Source organism: Mollisia scopiformis (genome assembly GCF_001500285.1).
Source record: "Mollisia scopiformis unplaced genomic scaffold LY89scaffold_22, whole genome shotgun sequence".
In the NCBI taxonomy this organism is placed as follows: domain Eukaryota; kingdom Fungi; phylum Ascomycota; class Leotiomycetes; order Helotiales; family Mollisiaceae; genus Mollisia; species Mollisia scopiformis.
Window position 1 is genome coordinate 35,357 of NW_017263602.1, and position 18,513 is coordinate 53,869.

Here is an 18,513-nt window from a genome sequence, read left to right on the forward strand (position 1 = left end):
CCCACGATACGCCATAAATGTGGCTTGAGTAGGCAAAGCAAGAGTATAGAAACATTTGTCGACTCAGAGCATCGTCATGACCTGGGCTGAGAACAATGACCATCAGCCTGGTGCCTCGCGATTCCAATGTCCTGGTCGTCGTTCTTTATGTGGCGCTGCAATGCCGTCTCATCGGACCAATGCCGAGGGCGCAGCACGCAGGATCTCGGATACGATGTTTGACGATGATGATGAGGCACCAGGCAAACAAACCTTCGGATTGCTTCTCTTTCATGCCCCCCATCTGAGAAGCCAAGTCCAGTTCAGTGCAGCTCAGCGCTGCACTCCGTATGGTGAATTGCCAAGCCAGACAGAGCGAGCACAGCCTCAGAAAGTGATGCGTCTGGGATGGCCCCCTTCAAATACAGCACTCGGTAGAGGACAGGCATGGCAAGGCTCCCCTTCTTGTCGGGCGCGCGTGGCTCATCAGTGGCGGGCAGCATCATCATTTCGTACCTAGTTTGGTATGGGAGTGGAGTGCCCAGGTGGAGCGTATTCGGTTGAACTCAAGATGCAGGTCGGTGCGGGTGCTGATGCGCGTCGTCGCCATGCTATTTTGGTGACAGCAACCAGCACCAGCCGCCACGCCGACAAAACACTTGGGCGTTCTACTCGTATGGGATGGATGAATGTCTGCGATGGGGGAAGCAGGAAATCTGATTTCTCACAGATGGCGCAAGGATTTCCTTAGAAAACATTGGATGCTATCATGCGATGTGATCTGGCTCTCGTAACTTCACTCACTCTCCACTCAAGCCAGTCATCCGTCCTCCATCTATGTACTGTACAGCTCTACGTAGTACAGTACTATTCTTGCAAATCGATCTGATGATGGTCTGAAACGGTGCCAAGCCCCCGCTTGCTCCAATCCCTACTCGCTGCCCGCAAGGTAAACAACCCTGCATGCTGCTGCTGCTGCCGGCGGCATCATTTCTCCATCGACACTCCTGAATTTTGAAACCTTCCCTCACATCATTTCATTCACCCTTCAGTGACTTCACACATCCGAGCAACGTCCAACTCTCCTCTCCTCACCTCTGCTCTACATCGCTGCTGAGCTCATCCAAATCAGACTTTAACTGCGCCTTTCGCGGAGGATAGGGGCGTCTTCGCATTGAGAGCTGGTCTGGTTTGGCGCATTCCTTACCTGTACCCAAGCAACAACACCCCACACATTGTTGAAGTCACAACCATGTCATACAATCGTTTAGGTATGTACCTCAATTTCGCGGATCGATCCTAAGATTCGCACGCTTTGCTTGTTTGCTTGCCCACGTTGACTCGGGTCAACCTCTGTATCATTCACAACCTCACTGCCATTCCCACCTTGCGTGTGTACCTGTACTCCTCTATTTCTTGCAGACGCGCATCGCTGGATCCTTGATCGCCGGATAACGATCAAACATCTTGGTCCTGCCTAGTTCAGGAACTTCGTCGTCTTCACTTCTCCTGAGGCTGCGCCTTGACAACAGATAAACAAACTTGTTCTGACATTCTTCACCTTAACAGATCATCCTGGCCAAGGCCAGCAAGACGACTACTACAACATGAACAGCTTACCAGGCCGCACACCTTCGCCAGGCCATCCGTTACATCAAGGTTACCAGCTAGAAGATGCCTCGCCCTATGGTAGACCTGGCGGTGGTTCACCAAGCAGACACAATCTGGAGATACCCATGGGGCCGGGGCGCAACACTCCTAGTGACCGGTTGCAGGCACAACCTACGGTAGGTTATTGCAGGAAGAAGTTTAAAGCGCTACTTCTGACTTCCAGATATAGTACTCCGTCGAGAATATTAACAATTCATTCGGCCATAACGAAGAATACGAGCAACACTACCCTCTTGACCCTAACCACAACTACCAGCAAGACTATGCCATAAATCCGCAGCAACATCATGACCAATACTATCAACCGCCCTACCAACCTTCTCCTCATGAAGAGCATCCATTGACGAATTATCCCACCAATCCAGATCCGTACTACGATGAGGATGATCACCACCCGATTCTTCAAGCACAAGATACTGCATACGGACCGGATCCACACTCACAGCCAGGACCATATAAAGACTACGATGGAGCTGGTGGTATCGCTCACACACCAAGCCCCGTTCCAGCACTGAAGAGGTACAAGACTGTGAAGGAAGTGCAACTGTTCAACGGCAATCTCGTCCTGGACTGTCCCATTCCCCCGAAGTTGTTGAATCAAGTGCCTCATGCATCACCGCCAGAGCGAGATGAGTTTACACATATGAGATACTCAGCAGCAACGTGCGACCCAAGCGAGTTCTTTGAAGAACGATTTACACTTAGACAAAGATTGTTCGCTAAGCCTAGGCATACCGAGCTATTTATCGTTGTTACCATGTACAACGAAGACGACGTACTTTTTGCTAGGACGATGAGCGGAGTTTTCAAGAATATTGAATACATGTGCTCGAGGAAGGACAGCAAGACATGGGGCAAAGATGCATGGAAAAAAATCGTAGTCTGCGTGGTTAGTGACGGTCGTGCTAAAATCAACCCAAGGACCAGAGCTGTATTAGCCGGTATGGGAGTTTATCAGGATGGAATTGCGAAACAACAAGTCAACGGGAAGGATGTCACAGCACATATTTATGAGTACACAACGCAAGTCGGCATCTCGGTCAAGAAGGATGTCGTTGAACTGCGACCAAAGCAGCAACCGGTTCAAATGCTTTTCTGCTTGAAGGAGAAGAATCAAAAGAAGATTAACTCCCACAGATGGTTTTTCCAAGCCTTTGGCCGAGTTCTGGACCCCAACATCTGCGTTCTTATCGATGCAGGAACCAAGCCAGGAAAGGATTCAATCTATCATCTCTGGAAGGCGTTTGATCTGGAGCCAATGTGTGGTGGCGCCTGTGGAGAGATCAAAGCCATGTTGGGACCAGGAGGCAAAAACCTGCTAAATCCGCTTGTTGCAACGCAAAATTTCGAGTACAAGATGAGTAATATCCTCGACAAACCGCTTGAATCAGCCTTTGGTTTCATTTCTGTCTTGCCCGGCGCCTTTTCAGCATATCGCTATGTAGCATTGCAAAATGACAAGACGGGCCAAGGACCCCTCGAAAAGTACTTTGCCGGAGAGAAAATGCATGGTGCCAATGCTGGTATCTTTACAGCCAACATGTATCTTGCGGAAGATCGAATTCTTTGCTTTGAACTGGTTTCCAAGCGAAATTGTCACTGGATCCTCCAATATGTCAAATCTGCCACTGGAGAGACCGATGTACCGGATCAGATGGCGGAACTCATTTTGCAACGACGAAGATGGCTGAATGGCAGTTTCTTTGCTGCAGTCTATGCCCTGATTCATTTCTACCAGCTCTTCCGGAGTGACCACAGCTTCTTACGAAAGATCATGTTCTTGGTTGAGTTCACATACACGACTATTAGCATGATCTTTGCATGGTTCGCAATCGGAAATTTCTTCTTAGTCTTTCATATCTTGACTACCTCGCTTGGCGCTTCCGACCTACTCGGTGAAGTTGGTGTAGTGCTTGGAGTTATCTTCGAGTGGCTGTACCTCTTCACTCTCCTAACATGCTTCGTACTCGCCCTGGGAAATCGACCTCAAGGATCAAACAAAGCCTACATGTCCATGGTTATTTTCTGGGTATTTATCATGATGTAAGAGAAATCCGTCTATTGACTTGATCTATTGCTAATACAGGTGCAGTTACCTAATGTTTGCTTCAATTTTCATCACTGTGAAGTCGATTCAATCAGAAATCGATACAAACTCCTTCACGTGGACGGACATCATCAAGAACCAGATATTCTACACTCTAATAATCTCCCTAGCCTCGACATACCTTCTCTGGTTTGTTGTGTCTTTCTTGTTCTTCGATCCCTGGCACATGTTCACCTCGTTCATCCAATACCTCCTTCTGACGCCGACCTACATCAACATTTTGAACGTGTACGCTTTCTGCAATACCCACGATATCACATGGGGTACCAAGGGTGATGACAAAGCCGAGAAACTACCCTCTGCAACGCTCAAAGCAGATGGCAAGGTCGCTGTCAACATCCCTACCGATGACGGAGATCTCAACGCTCAATATGAGGCTGAGATGCGAAAGATTGTCAGTAAAGCTCCGCCAGAGAAGCGAGTCATGTCCGCTAGCGAGATCCAAGAAGATTATTACAAGGGTTTCCGCTCCCGTGTCGTCCTCTTCTGGATTATTTGCAACTTTGGACTTGTAGCTGTCGTTCTCAGCACCGCCGGTTTGGAGCGAGTCAGCAGCAGCACCGTCACCGATACGAAGAAGAGCACGATCTATCTTGCGGTTGTGCTATGGTCCGTGGCTGGATTGTCGGCGTTCAAGTTCTTAGGCGCGATGTGGTTCTTGGTTGTACGTATGTTCAGAGGTGTTTAGGGACTTGCTTGATTTTGCATGGCGGCATTGGTCGTCTTCGGTGGAAATATCTCTGAGCGTTGCTTTTCATGGTTGAATGACCACCAACTGTGGAACCATTCACGCTGTATGTATGTATGTAGCTTCTTCTTGTCTGTACGGAATCAGAATCTCGAGCCAGCCTAGCCTGGTCTGCATAGCGGATGAAGTCGTTGGATCATGTGGGTATCACTGAGGCTCACAGCTATCTAGTCGGCTGGAAACTTCCTAGAATACAACGATACCCTTTACGTACGTAATTCACAGTTCAAGTCTTGCGTCCTAAATGTGATGATATTTAAAGACTACGACGCTGCTTCGGCCCCAAGCTTCTCGAGTTCTTGCTTTAAGAACTCCTCCGCGTTGATGAGCTCTGTACTTCCATACACAACTCTTCTCCTAGCTGCTCCTTTTTCGGCCTGGCTCCCTCCTGCGCCGGTGCGTTTAGCCCACTCCATTAGATTACCATATTCATCCATGCTTCCTCCACCAACTGTGAAGACAATCGACTCACTAAACCCTTGTCTCCGCTGTCCGAACGTAGCTTGCATACCGGGACCGTGGCTACCAAGTCCACCAGGCATCTGCTCACCCTTCCGAGCGGCGCTTGGTGGTGGCATTGTACCTCTCGCATTCGCGCTTCGAGGATCGAAATAAAGGTAATTTTCTGTCTTTGCGATAGCACTGCTGCTTGCCCCAGCTGGATCCATAATTGATTCAGTGATCTTGGTGACTGTGAGATCACGATTGGCGGGTAATAGATTCTTTACCCCAGAAAGGAGATTTTCAAAATTTGCGCCGACACCCGTATCCTTGAGGGACGAAGTAAGGCGTGATGTGATGCCACGGAAAAGATCGGTAGATGCAGAAGCTTGGGGAGCAGCGGCTGACGGGGCCGAGGTCATCATCGTCATTCTCGTGGTGGCACGAACTCTGGTAGGATATCAGCCTTCTGAATGCACTGGTGAACGAGGATCCACTTACTGTTTGACATAGGCGAGAGATGTGGTATCCGCGCCTGCTGACTTTAATGACTCTTCGAATTTCTCCATATCTGCTCTGGTCACATCTTGCTCTGTGCTTAAGAACCAAATAATAAACAACCTCAGCTTATCAACTGGCTCCTTTCCTTTGTCTTGGTCATTGAGGACCTCAAGGATTTGTTGTTTGGTCTGCTTCATGATGCCTTCCTCTATTTGGAAGAAGTTATCCAACTGTCGATTCTTAATTCCAGTCAAGAGTCCGGCCAAGATGTTCATGTGCATATCGAGAACCGCTTTTCGTTCTCTCAACTCTGGCAGCAAAGTAATGGCAGCTTTGAGATGCTGTGCGGAGGAACTGGTGTCATTCTGCAGATCTTCTATAGATGAAGCTCCAGTTTTCTTGGTGATCTCATTGGCGTCGTCTTTGTAGCGACTCAATTCAGCATCAATATCTTCTGCGACTTGTGGAAAGGGCACGCTAGCGTTCTTAGTCCAGAAGAAGTCGTTGGATGTAAGATCATAAGCCTTTTTCGTGGAACCTTTGGCGGCATTGTTTTCATCAATTGGTGTTTCTACTGTGATTCGATTAAGCTTCATGTCTAAGACATCGTGTACCAAGGATTGATATGTCCACGAATGCGATAACATAGGTATCAGATCTACATTCCGATCGAGGATGATGAGAACGGGCCTAGAGGAGGGAGTGCCAGCAGCCGTGGATGGTCGATTACTTGATGCTGAAAATAAGTTGTCTTTCGAGTTAAGGATATGATCCCGGAGTTTTCGATCAAGCTTTGCTGAAATCATCTCTGCTGCAGCACCTTTCGGGCAACGAATGATTGGCATAACACCTAATAAAGTCAGCCAACCCAGGTCTAGCTATCATTTGTTAAGAACACGCACCCATCGTAACCATGACGCTGAAAAGTCCACTGACAATCCTGTCAACCACATGGTCTAGTTCTTCGTCCTTCGTCCTCGCGCTATTCAAAGCCCAATATGTATTCTCTTTCTTCATTCCCAAGCTAAACAGATCAGGCTCTCCAACTATAAAATTCAAGTACTGGTCGTAGAACTGGGCGATGTTCTCTGAAGTGGCTGCCTCCGCTGTCTGCTTTGCGAAATCTTCGAGGAGGGGCCGTGGGATGGACGAGAGGAAATTGATGTATGCTGGAGAATAGAGGCCGCGCGACAGATCCGAGGTGATCGACTTGAGGTTCGGAGCATTCGGCTCTACAAGATATAGAACTGGTACATCCGGTATTAGATGTCGAGTAGAAGCTATATGCCTAATTGTGTTCAGCAAGCTGAGTGAAGATGGAGGGGCAAACCGCAACAACATACATATGCATCGTCACTCCCCATGTTCGCAGGTCATTCACCCGCAGAACGCTACTAATAACATCTCGTCCTAGGTCGTCGAAAACAAGCACTTTCCATATAGGATCACCATTCGAATTCAGTATAGGCGCACTGGATCCAGGCAAGCCGTTCGTAGAGGAATGATCGTGATGTTCGTCCGTAGTCTCCTCAGCATCGCGATTCAAGTTTAACATGCGCTCAATCGATCCTAGATAGCTTGGTCAATACTGGGCTTCGTAGCATCTGGCACAGCAGTACTCACTGATTTGGCGGTCCCGTAGAGAGTTGTGGCTTTGGGCCATGATTCTTGAGCTTGCAGGCTGCAAATCAGCCAAATTGAAGTTATTGTATCATGTAATGTCAAGGGTCCATCGAAGACGAGTTGAGAAGTGAGAAACGCAGAATCAAGCATCAAGACAGATCATGAACTTGGAATGGACACTTTCTCTACCTTGGACATTCACATACACGGTTTACGGATATTCGATGATCCATGCCGAAGCGCTAACACTCCTTGGGGCTTAGCGTAAGAGCCTGGCCTCAAAAAGGCGAAACGAGGTTGGCTGGAGTGTCTTCTCCTGCGACCGTCCTCTTTTTCTTCCTTCCAACGACATCTCCTCTTCCCCATCAATTGCCACCATCGATAACTTCTTTCCGGCCATCATGGCCACGACTTTTAACAGATACAAATGATCGTACAAATGAACTGAACAAAGTGACCGATTTTAAGGGTTGCGTTGACTCCTGGGAAAGGGAGCACCTTTAGAAGAAAGAAAGAAAAAGGGTACGGTGACACCTTAACACACTACTTCAATTCATCATCGTTGCTCGTCTTGAGGGCGAAGGCGAGGGCGCGCGAAAAAAGGCAGCGAAGCAGCGCCACCTGTCCAGTTCACTCCAGTGCCCCAAAGTCAAGTCCCGTCCCAGTATTGCCTAGATACGAGCTGCTGCGCCTTTGCCTCTCTCTGTCCTTGGGGAATTGGCGGGGATCGTGAGCAGAGCAGACCCGGCACGCGATAAAAGAAAGGTGCCCGTAATATCGCAGTCAACAACACCACAGATCGCTGAGAGCGCGCTGCTGTTGCGGAACTTGCTATACCACGGGTGTCTGAGCTTGGCGGACTGCCTTTCAGGTTTTCCTTCCCAGGCCAGGCGGCAGAGTGTGACACGGGGTGGTCTTGTTCGTTATTGTTGTTGTTGTCATCCGCCAGCGCAGTGGTGGTGGCAGGGAATCATACACACACAGAACGCGCAGCACATTTTCCCCTTGGTCATTGTTTTGCGCCCGAGTCGGACTTTAAGGGAATTTCAGTGCTTGATGCTGATTCAAACTTTCTCGTCTAGCTATCCAATCAAATCGCGCAAAATATCTCCGCCAATCACACTACGCCCGATCTAGGCCTAAATCAATACAGCCGCTCCTTCTACCTTGATTCTGCCACCCTTATTCACGTGATACACTCCCCTTATATCACTTCTACAACCTTCATTACCGCTACGCTTCAGCATGGAGGGACATAATAATAGCTTCGGCTTCATGCCAGACGATCTAGGTGGTTATGATGACCTGATGCAACATGCCGGCTGGCCAGCAGATGCAAACCAACACCAGCAACAGTTCTCCTTTGCTTCGCCAAGCCAGGACTACTCACGGTATACCACCAGTCAGCCAGCACCTACTCACGGGCACTATAACACTACCCAGCAGCCAATATATCCTCCAGTGTCGTATTCTAATTCTCCCTATGCTTCTCAATACCAACATGCGAGACCCTCGGATGTCTTTGGACCGACCTCATACAACGTCGATCCTTCCTTGCAGGGCACCACATACCATGGACATGAGAGTTCCTTCCCATTTGCACCCCAGACCAACGATACTGCCACCATCTCCCCGCAGACTCTTCAATACAGCATAAATCAGAATCCAGCTGTAGGTCGTAGTGTGTCAAACTCTACCTTTCAACGAAGTGCTAGCAACGGCATTGGAAATAGTTTCCATCCACGGCAACAGGACCAGTCCAATATGTTCTTTCAGAATGTTGCTCCTCAGAACGGAAACGTTCTATCAAATCAAGCCAACAATGTCAGATATCCAATCTTACCCAACGAGAACTCCGAGGCAGAGTCCAAGCCATACATCAAGAGACAGGAAACAGATACAGACTCCCATACTCAGTTGGCTTCCGTTCCTCGTCTACAGCAGGTCAAACCGTCAACTCCGCCGAATTCGCTCAGATCGACCCATCCCGAGCTGCTCAATCGGTCGAATAATTCCTCTCAAGCACGTCTTGCCTATGCCCCCTTCCTGCATTTTGAGGATACTCCGATACAGGTTACTCTTGGTCTGAAAAGTAAGTTCGAAAGACTGCCCATTAGAAGGGTGCATCACAGCAAAGAGGGAGAATACTGATATGACGTGTCACAGACACACTACCAAAATACCATCCCAGAAAATCTCGGAGTGGAAAAGATATTGTTCCGGGCTATGATATGTCGAGTAAGTCCAATCGTGTGAAAAATTTCAGGGGTCGTCAAGCGATGTTGACTTTCCGCCTAGCTTCTTTGACACCTGCCCGTGTATCTACCAAGAAAGGCCGATCTCCGAAGGAACCAAAATTGACAGGCAGCAAATACAAGGGCACAAGCCAGGCTTCACGAGCTTTGACAGCTAAGGCTGGCAACTCGACTGGTACTGATCAATTGACTTCCATCAAATCACCCGCAACCCCAACAGAGACAAGCTCATCAGAAGAGGAGAGCGATTCTTCGGAGGAGTCAGAATATGAGGAAGACGAGATGCCCGTAATGGATATCAGCACAGTAAGCCCTTTCCTTCCTCCTCTGGATGTGGTGTGAAGCTTCAGATCGAAGATCGAGCTATCTCGTACTGTCTTTGCCACTGACGCTTTTTTCGATCTATCGTGCTTTCTCCCGCAACAAAGCTAACAATTTTCAGGTACGAGGCCTGTCGCGTCCAACTACAATCCCCGAGGCTATTCGATATGATGCAATTGGGATCGTTTGGAAAGACCCTAATTCCAATCCCAATTCTGATGTTGTCAAGGACGCCATCGAGAAATTTGCAACTTTCTTTAGTGTGCGCCGTATGGAAGTCAAAACCAACGCAACAAAGATGGATGAAGCCGCTTCTCGTCCAGCGGAGCTTCAGAAGTTGAAAGAGCAGCGCACCACCCTACTCGCGTCTCTATACCAAACAATTGATGCTGCAAATCAGCTTGGCTATCCCCCCATAGTAGAAAACCTAGGAGGTCATCACAAATTGGTCAATGGTTTGACGACCACCTTGATAGAGTGCTCTAAGGCGAATGATTTCCTTGGGCAGCTTCCAAGAGCAGTCTTCAGCTTGCTAGCCAAATTCCAAACCATGTCTGACGAGCTACTACAAAAGCTGAAGTTCGACGGTATCCAAAAGCGGTGGAGCAAGAAAGGAGACGAGGAGACCAGAAAGAACATCGCTGCCATTCTCGCGAACACCACGAATGCAAAAGAGAAAGCCGCCAAAGCGAAGAAGGACAGCGAGCAAGCAGACAAAGAGAAGAAGATCCGTGACAGGGTTGAACAAGCCAGGGCTCGAGCTGCTGACAATCCATCTTCGCAAACCAGTAACCCAGCAAAAAGACCTCACGAAGGTGACGGATCCAATGGGAAGCCAAGCAAGAAAATCGCGACTGATGGCTCTGGTGGCATAAACCCCATGTTGGCGAAGTCTGTTCCTGCAAAGAGACCCGGAAGCAACCTACTAGGAATCACGTCCAAACCAGTCTCTAAGCCTACTCCGAGAAAGCGCGAACCTTCTCCACCAACTGAATCGAAGCTGGGTGCACTCCTCGCCAGCATTGCCAAGCCTCCCGAGGCCCCCAAAGCTGCTGAGGCTCCTGTCAGACCACCTGAGACACCGGAAGAAAAGGCTCGGCGTGAAAGAAAGGAGAGCAGAAGACACCTTAGAGTCAAATTCAAGGAAGGGCTTGAGTTAGAGGAGATCCGACTGTTCAAGCATGAACAGGCAGAAGACGAAGGACGGCAGGATGAAATGCTGAGGGATGCACATGAGCATCGTCTGGAAGGTATGATGCACAAGCGGCAGCTTTCGGAACCGATAGATGAAGATGAGGACTATCAGCCAAGCGAGCCCGATATTCCGTATCCCGACCTGATTGGAATCGATTTCAACAAAGTCAACACATCTACACCATTTGGAGATATCTACGTCACGCGCGGCGGCTCTCGATTCTTTACAACTCCAGAACAAGCAACGCAAGGACGCCGAGAAGGAGTAGAACTCATGGTCATCTACACGGTTCCGAGTGATATCCCACCAACTCCGAAGGAGCTTACGCACTTAGAGTTATCGCAAATGGACGGTACCGACGATTATCAGCCGGAGCGTCTCCTGAAGGCCCCCACCGAACCATGGCTCGTTCAGCGACTTCACGAGATTCACCAATATGGGCCAGAGGTTGCTCGTCAAGTTTTGAACAGTCGTCAATCCACGCAACAGTGGGGACAACAAAAAGATCACCAGCTTCTTCCTACCTCAGCACCTGCCTCGATGCAGATCCCACCGACTCTTCAACACTCTGCGGGGCCAGTTCAGCAAGGATCTCTGTCCCAATCCCAGCAAGACAAGCCACAAAATCCACTTGCCCTTGATCCTGAAGCATTCGCCAATGTCCTCCGCATTGTCGAATCTCTGAAGAACAAACCATATCCTCCTACACAACCACCAGACTGGATGACGGATCCCGCCAAGCGTGACGAATGGATGGCTGGATATATCAAAGACAAGACAATCAAGGATCAGGCAGAAGCTTCCAAGATGATTGCCCAGATGCCAGCTGCTCATCTTCAACCCCCGCAGATGCTACCGCAACAATTTGCACAACCACCTCAAATGACTTTTGCGATTCCAGCACAACCACCAGGAGTTGTTGCGATCTCTCAGAATCCAGAGTTCGCCCATCAATTACAGAACTTCCTAGGTGGTTATCCGATTGGCGATAGTAAAGGCGCACCGTCCGACTACAGCAGCTGGGCTGGTAATGCCGCCAACCTACAAAACGACCCCAACGGCTACTCGGCTCAGAACCAGGCTCGCTGGGAGGCTAATTGGAACAACGAAAATGCGAAGCCTGGTCGATCTCATGAGAAGAAGCAACGCGGTGGTCATAACTCGAAGCAGGGTGGCAATAGCAATTTCTCTGTATTCGATGAACGTGGCGAGTACAGGGGCAAGAAGCGACCATGTCGATTCTATCAGGATGGCAAATGTGCCAAAGGAGCGGCCTGCACGTACCTCCACGATGACTGAGAGCAACAAGATACCTGTGCTGTCTTCATAGATCTTTGCTTCATTGCCAGCCTCTCCTCGATACGATAATTTTCCTTTGTTTGTACTAATTCAGCATCAGTTGGCGTTTAGAGCAGAGCAGCAATACCCCAAGATTCTGTGCTCTCGTTCCGGCTCTTGCATTTTCCTTCCTCTGTACTCCTAGACTCGATTCTCGGTGGGGCATCACTCGTCATTGCTCGTTGCATTTGGGCATCTTCTGTGCGTGAATCTCTGCCCGGTACCGCAGACGGGAAGCATATCAGCGATGGAGTTATATGGAATTCTGCATTTCTCGAAGCTTTGTCATCGGCAGGCTCTTTGTGTACATTAGCACGTTGAAGGAGAGAAAGGGACAGCGCAATAGCTAATTTCATGAATACTGCGAATTTGATTCTGGTTGTGACCTGTGTCTATATGTGAAGTAAGTCTTTTAACCAGGATAAGCAGCTCCGTCTCCTCGAGGATCACTACCACCAGAATATACAACCACTCCGTCCTCCATATGACTTCTAATCAATTGACCCCTTCCAAACACACTCCTCCCGTAGCCTTTGATAATCTGAGTCTCGTGGCCCATAGCCTTAAGCTTCGCGCACACTTCCTCACTGATCCCTTCTTCCAAATAAACATTTCTTTTATTTCCATCTCCAGGCATATTTTCGGCGCCAATGCAAAATCTTGGCGCGTCTAACGCAGCCTGAGGGTTATGCTTGAACGCCAGCATGTTTAGCAAAACCTGTACGTGACCCTGTGGTTGCATGAAACCTCCCATGACACCGTAAACGGAGTGCAAACTTCCGTCGTGTTTGTTGGTAATCATTGCAGGAATGATCGTGTGGTAAGGTCTCTTGCCTGGAGCGATGGCATTTGGATGTCCAGGTTCCAGGCTGAAGTTGCCACCACGATTTTGAAGTGTGAAGCCACAGCCCTTGGGAATAATGGCTGACCCAAACCCATGAAAGTTCGAATTGATGAATGAGATTCCGTTTCCATCTTTATCTGTCACGGCGAAGTACACCGTGTCACTATGGTTGTGAGCTGGGCTTCCTCGATCGTAAATTTTGTCTGATGCCTTGGTTGGATCGAAGAGTTTCGCTCTCTCGGCGAGGTATGCTTTCGAGATAAGCTCTGCCGACGGCACTTTGGAATGACTTGGGTCGGCGACCCACCAGCTTGCATCTGCGAACGCAATACGCAAGGCCTCGATGACTGCATGGAGATACTCTACTGAGTTGTGGTCTTCCTCCTTGAATACTGGGATCGTTTGACTTTCTTCAAGGGCTTCTATTATACCAAGTGCCATCAGAGCGACGATGCCTTGGCCGTTTGGAGGGTGTTCCCATATCTCAACACCATGATCATCCTCATTTTCTCCTTGACCTGATGAACCATCGACAAAGTCTCCCTTGGTGCTAGCGTAATTCTGTCCTTTGAAGACATAAGAGATGGCCTCGAAGGGTTCACTCCCAACTTCCATGTGGTGCTTTAAGTCTTCAAGCTCTAGAAACCCACCTCTGTCTTTAGTCACCTTGATAATAGCTTCAGCGATTCTACCAGTGTAGAAGCCTTTCTTGCCGTCCTTTGCGAGAGACCGAAAAGTTGTCGCAAGGTTTTGATTTTTGAAGATTTCTCCTGCTCGTGGTCCATGGTACCCGTTTGCATCCTTCTTCAGCATCTCTGCATAGTTTGGGGATGCGTCTTTGAGTTGTTGCTCTCCCCTCCTCCACTAGGTGACTTGTTAGTTCAGCTCGGCTCTGGATGATCACAAAGAAATACCCCTCTAGAAGCAAGTTCGGAGACCGGGAATCCCCTTTCAGCCAGCTCAATAGCAGGATTCAAGATTTGCTCTAACGATAACTTCCCACTCCCAAAGCGTTCGATAGTATCGACCCAACCAGCTGCTGCGCCAGGAATTGTTACAGCATGGACACTGTCGAGTGGCATATGGTCAGTGTCACCATCTTGCATGCCGAGGTCTTTCCGCGTTGCTTCCGGAGTGCATTTCATACCAGAACGGCCTGAACCATTCATGGCTGAGATCTTCTTGGTCTTAGCATCGTAGAAGAGACAGAACATATCACCGCCAATTCCGGTGGAGGTAGGTTCTGTCAAATTAAGTCCAGCAGCTACAAGCTGATCAGATAGTAATTCAAGAGAGATTATATATTCATACCAACTGCTACTGCGGCATCCTGCTCGTTATCAGCAATTATTCATGAAAGTGGGGGGTCATGATTATTCACAGCAGCATTTCCACCAGCATCAAGAACTTTAAGTCCACATCTTGCGGCCAAAGGTTGTGTACAAGCAACAATGCCTTGGGTGCTGTGTACAACACTTCTCCTGCTCGGAAATGTTTGGAATTCCGGTGTTGTTGCCGGATATACTGAATTGAGATTCAAAGGCATAGCTTTCCGAAATGAAGTATGCAAGTATCTACAAACGAAGTGTAAGCGAGACATCTTTGAAATGCACGACAGAGTACTCTTACTAGGAATTGGAAGTTAGCACGAATGGGTATTTAAAATCCTAAAAGTATAAGAAAATGAGTAAGACTGCAGGAGATAAATATGAATCATAGAAAAGATGCAGACTCAAGAGAAGACGACCCGATTTCGGCAATGGGGGGAAGCCCCACCACGGCCGCGGCCGATGTTCATGGCAGAACGTCATTTATTTCAGGGGTGTTGACCTTCCAAAAGGGGCTACCGCCTTTGCAGTAACCATAAATTTTAGTCACATTCAGGAGAGCTTCAAGAAATGCGACTGATTATGTTCGGAGCTCCATACATTTGTCGACGATGTTTCAATGCATCGTTGAAGCCTGCCAGGCGGCGACTGCTTAAATTTTCTAGCTCTGGTAAGTTGTGTAATTCTAACGACATAGTCTCACCTACTCACACCATACCAGCTACTCATGGCTCCTTCTCACCGGCACTGCTATCGCGAGCACGAAATCTTGCTTCGGAACAGGATCGGCTGAGCAAAGAGACAGCTGAGAGCTTTGATGCTAAGATTGCGAGACGCATCGGAGAACTTAAAGGCGTATCGGAAGCATTGAAGGAATGGGAGGCTGCCCAAGATTCTTTGAAAGAGCTCAATTCCCTGCTGAAAGACCCCACAACAGACTCTGAGCTCCGTGAACTCGCTGCGGAGGATTTGTCGTTGACGGCTTCACAACTCGAGACGTTGTCGCAAAGATTAGCTACCTCTTTGACGCCGAAGCATCCTTTCCAAGACCTGCCATGTCTAGTAGAAATACGACCTGGTGTTGGAGGGGGAGAGGCGGCTATATTTGCAGCTGATCTCTTGAGGATGTATCAAGCATATTGCTCGAGAAAGGGCATGCGGTCATCCTTGCTCAAGTACGAAACAGCCGATGGTGACTCCGATGGACAACCGCCTCTTGCAGAAGCTATTCTCGAGGTAGAATCCCCAGGAGCATATGGAGAACTGCGGAGCGAAGCTGGGGTACATAGAGTTCAAAGAGTACCTGCTACCGAGAGCAAGGGCCGGACACATACAAGTGCTGTCGGTGTGCTGGTCCTTCCAAGCCTGCCGAAGTCAGGCAGCGAGGGTCAAGATATTGGAGATGCAGATTTCAATGACCCCGAGAGTGATTACTACATCAATCCTGGAGATGTACGAACAGACGTTATGAGAGCACGTGGAGCGGGCGGTCAGCACGTCAATACGACCGACTCCGCCATCCGGCTTACGCACATACCGACGAATACCGTTGTTAGTATGCAAGACTCGAGATCACAGCACCAAAATCGAGAACGAGCTTGGCAGTTGCTAAGATCTAAGCTAGCGCAAGCGAAAAGAGAAGCAAGAGAGGAGGAGGTTGTCAAACTTAGGAGAGGCGTAATTGGCATTGCGAAAATGGGTCGTGGAGATAAAGTTCGGACCTATAATTGGGGACAACAAAGAGTCACGGATCATCGAAGTGGTCTCAGTGTCCATAATTTGGATGATGTAATGGATGGTGGAGATGATCTGGACAAAATCATAGAAAGTGTAAAGACCTGGCTTGGAGATCGTGAGATCGAGACGATGCTCGCGGAGGACGAAGCAACCAACAATGCCAGATGATGGGACACGCAAAACTCCATTTTGAGCGGGGGTATCGATCTCCTTAGCTTCATGTTTTTGCTTTGCTACAATGCTTGTTCTTACTCTCTGTATGCCACCGTCTAAGTAGATGATGTGTGGATTGAAGAGGGAAAGCCCTACAATAATTGCATTCTGCTTGCACATTGGAGCGATTTACTGGTAAAGTGATAAGAATGCACCGGAACAAGTAGATAAGAACATTTGTTCTTGATCTTGAAGCAATTAAGCGTCAAGTGTACTCGCCTAAAGAACGCGACGGCTCTGAATATCTGGGTACGCTCTTTGCTCACGCATCATACGGGAAATGTGGGAAAGCTGAGGACAACAATTGAAAAGAATGCCAAATAGAACGAGCCCTCAAAATCGCAGTGCTATGGTTCGATTCGCTGCCAGAGACTTGCTTGTATCCAGTTCGTTTAGCTAAGCGAGGGCAAAAATTGTCAAAATTGTCAAAGATAAAAATGTCCACAGAGAGAGCCAATCATAAGTATCAAAAGCATCAAAAAGATTGCGAGCAAAATAGATTAAAGGAGCAAAAACTTCAGGAGCAAGCGCAGTCGTGTAGCGGTTGCTCCCTATCAAACCCAAGCCTGGGTTATTCTCGACGCCCTTTCCATCAGCCAAACTAGGTTTGTCCTGAACCACCGAGCCTGGTGGCCGCCTTCAGCTAGATATTGGTATGACAAAAAAATGCTTATTTCAATCTATACGACCTTTAGCGGATTCTGCTACTAGGTCAGCCTTCCCCCATATCAAAATCTCGTCTCGCTATTACGCTAAAGTGATGGCCATTATGGATCGTCAACACCAATTTGTTTGTGCGAACTTCTACTAGCACTTCCAGTCTTTTGACAAGGCTTTGTTCTACGGAAGTCTTTTTGCCTGTGATTTTTATGCTTATCTTTGTCTTGAACGCGTCAAATTTTCTCTCTCACTCTAGGTCTCGAGAATCGCGCGATTTTCTCGCGATTTTCTCGTAGCGTTTCATTGATGGCACCGATGCACTCATGTATGGAAATTTGTACCTCTAGATTCCTCTGGCTGTCGAGGACGCGTCAAGCGGCAGACTACTTTCATTGCCATTTCACCTTCAAAGTTCGATACTCCAACCATAACCATGCGTACTAGATTATTAGCAGCCCTTCTCAACTTTGGTTGAATATCAGGCCAATTTAATTCCTGCAAAGTCCGTCAACAGATCGGTCTTTGACTACTTCTTTTGTTCTCAGATTGCCATGATTTGCCGATAGATGTCTCTGCATGATTATACTAGTTAGCAGAGATGATCTTCGTCCCTGTTTTGACTTGCTGATTGGATTTCAGACTCCATCTGCCTTATCCCATCATGATGAAAGGTGAAGCTCCTTGAGCAATTGACGACCGCATGCTACGGATTATCAGCTGAAGGTAGAGGGGCTCAATTTCTCATTGGCCACTGAATGTCTGAGGCATACTTCTCGACTATCTCCTAAGTGTATACAACACAAACCCTCCTCGATGTTTATTTCGAGACCGTTGGCACTCTAGTCAACATGGAGTTGGAGACTTGGAAGGTTTTGGTATATCAGATGATCGTAGGATGCTTTGACCTGCCCACCTTCAGACAGAATGCTTTACAGTCAATGCAGTGAACATTTACATCATTCACTTTCCACTATCGATTCCTAGTCTCGACTATGTGAGTACCTACCTTTGATCAGGCAAGAGGAAGAATATCACGTGGCAGCTGCGACCCACTTCAGCCTGTTTAGGATAAATGAATCATTTCAACTCCTTATGAACTAGCTCCTATTCAGTATACACCGGACCGAAATGCCCCAGTGGATACTTTCCCATAATTAAAGTACTTAATGCCGTCCCATTTCGATCATACGTCCGTTTAAGAGCAAGAATATGAAGATGTCCAACAACCAGTACAGTGCTGTGCCACTCGATGAAGTGAACGAGGAGAGCGATCGTACATCAAAGCAATCATCTGTGAGGGCTGCAGTGAGGACGGGCCTTCTTCTGGCTGCTTTTGCTGCGATATGCTTCTCCATTGGCTTTGGAGTGGGGTACAAGGCCCAAAACTGGACGGACATTGGCCATTCGAAGTTTTGGCCTGAACCAGGAGAAGATGAATTGCTACCTCCACAGGCATTCATACCTGAAAGTAAGATCCTAATATGTTTTATCAGCTGAGGGGTAGAATTGACGAAGAAGGAAAGTTCCACTCACACAGGTGACTTTTGAATTC

At 48.2% G+C, this 18,513-nt stretch overlaps 6 protein-coding genes across 6 annotated transcripts; 3 read left to right on the top strand and 3 right to left on the bottom strand.

The window, feature by feature from the left end:
* The first annotated feature begins 992 nt into the window (after positions 1 to 992).
* On the top strand, positions 993 to 4,712 carry LY89DRAFT_623942 (chitin synthase I). The gene is made up of 4 exons (XM_018211036.1): positions 993 to 1,250; positions 1,549 to 1,766; positions 1,820 to 3,693; positions 3,743 to 4,712. The coding sequence occupies exons 1-4, from the start codon at positions 1,232 to 1,234 to the stop codon at positions 4,443 to 4,445; spliced, it is 2,814 nt and encodes a 937-aa protein (XP_018066163.1). The 5' UTR covers positions 993 to 1,231; the 3' UTR covers positions 4,446 to 4,712.
* Positions 4,654 to 7,514, bottom strand: LY89DRAFT_722240 (Sec1-like protein). The gene is made up of 5 exons (XM_018218717.1): positions 7,071 to 7,514; positions 6,791 to 7,016; positions 6,350 to 6,735; positions 5,448 to 6,297; positions 4,654 to 5,396 (listed from the first exon to the last, which is right to left on the bottom strand). Exons 1-5 carry the CDS (start codon positions 7,108 to 7,110, stop codon positions 4,769 to 4,771), a joined length of 2,130 nt encoding a protein of 709 aa, XP_018066164.1. The 5' UTR covers positions 7,111 to 7,514; the 3' UTR covers positions 4,654 to 4,768.
* Positions 7,515 to 8,156: 642 nt separating this feature from the next.
* LY89DRAFT_212992 (uncharacterized protein) lies at positions 8,157 to 12,366 on the top strand. Its single transcript, XM_018205883.1, has 4 exons — positions 8,157 to 9,162; positions 9,237 to 9,308; positions 9,369 to 9,631; positions 9,768 to 12,366. The coding sequence occupies exons 1-4, from the start codon at positions 8,316 to 8,318 to the stop codon at positions 12,138 to 12,140; spliced, it is 3,555 nt and encodes a 1,184-aa protein (XP_018066165.1). The 5' UTR covers positions 8,157 to 8,315; the 3' UTR covers positions 12,141 to 12,366.
* Positions 12,367 to 12,524: 158 nt separating this feature from the next.
* On the bottom strand, positions 12,525 to 14,742 carry LY89DRAFT_653241 (putative gamma-glutamyltransferase ywrD). Its single transcript, XM_018212241.1, has 5 exons — positions 14,653 to 14,742; positions 14,405 to 14,597; positions 14,335 to 14,353; positions 13,938 to 14,287; positions 12,525 to 13,887 (listed from the first exon to the last, which is right to left on the bottom strand). Exons 2-5 carry the CDS (start codon positions 14,567 to 14,569, stop codon positions 12,592 to 12,594), a joined length of 1,830 nt encoding a protein of 609 aa, XP_018066166.1. The 5' UTR covers positions 14,570 to 14,597; positions 14,653 to 14,742; the 3' UTR covers positions 12,525 to 12,591.
* Positions 14,743 to 14,933: 191 nt separating this feature from the next.
* LY89DRAFT_738459 (release factor) lies at positions 14,934 to 16,256 on the top strand (the record flags this gene model as incomplete). The annotated part of the gene is made up of 2 exons (XM_018220372.1): positions 14,934 to 15,021; positions 15,073 to 16,256. 2 exons carry the CDS (start codon positions 14,934 to 14,936, stop codon positions 16,254 to 16,256), a joined length of 1,272 nt encoding a protein of 423 aa, XP_018066167.1.
* A 1,802-nt stretch (positions 16,257 to 18,058) lies between these two features.
* Positions 18,059 to 18,479, bottom strand: LY89DRAFT_213058 (uncharacterized protein). The gene has a single exon (XM_018205884.1). The coding sequence runs from the start codon at positions 18,419 to 18,421 to the stop codon at positions 18,125 to 18,127; it is 297 nt and encodes a 98-aa protein (XP_018066168.1). The 5' UTR covers positions 18,422 to 18,479; the 3' UTR covers positions 18,059 to 18,124.
* Positions 18,480 to 18,513: the final 34 nt, after the last annotated feature.

Excerpts from the sequence above, each read along its gene's own strand:
- LY89DRAFT_623942 (XM_018211036.1), top strand. Across the intron at positions 1,767-1,819 it reads GGTTGCAGGCACAACCTACG|TACTCCGTCGAGAATATTAA; the intron begins GTAGGTTATTGC and ends TTCCAGATATAG. Across the intron at positions 3,694-3,742 it reads TTCTGGGTATTTATCATGAT|TTACCTAATGTTTGCTTCAA; the intron begins GTAAGAGAAATC and ends ATACAGGTGCAG.
- LY89DRAFT_722240 (XM_018218717.1), bottom strand. The coding sequence starts at position 7,110 with ATGGCCCAAAGCCACAACTCTCTACGGGACCGCCAAATCA. Across the intron at positions 6,736-6,790 it reads TGGGGAGTGACGATGCATAT|GCATATAGCTTCTACTCGAC; the intron begins GTATGTTGTTGC and ends GAACACAATTAG. Across the intron at positions 6,298-6,349 it reads CAGCGTCATGGTTACGATGG|GTGTTATGCCAATCATTCGT; the intron begins GTGCGTGTTCTT and ends TGACTTTATTAG.
- LY89DRAFT_212992 (XM_018205883.1), top strand. The coding sequence starts at position 8,316 with ATGGAGGGACATAATAATAGCTTCGGCTTCATGCCAGACGATCTAGGT. Across the intron at positions 9,163-9,236 it reads GGTTACTCTTGGTCTGAAAA|ACACACTACCAAAATACCAT; the intron begins GTAAGTTCGAAA and ends GACGTGTCACAG. Across the intron at positions 9,632-9,767 it reads CCGTAATGGATATCAGCACA|GTACGAGGCCTGTCGCGTCC; the intron begins GTAAGCCCTTTC and ends AACAATTTTCAG.
- LY89DRAFT_653241 (XM_018212241.1), bottom strand. The coding sequence starts at position 14,569 with ATGCCTTTGAATCTCAATTCAGTATATCCGGCAACAACACCGGAATTC. Across the intron at positions 13,888-13,937 it reads CCGAACTTGCTTCTAGAGGG|TGGAGGAGGGGAGAGCAACA; the intron begins GTATTTCTTTGT and ends CAAGTCACCTAG.
- LY89DRAFT_213058 (XM_018205884.1), bottom strand. The coding sequence starts at position 18,421 with ATGAATGCCTGTGGAGGTAGCAATTCATCTTCTCCTGGTTCAGGCCAA.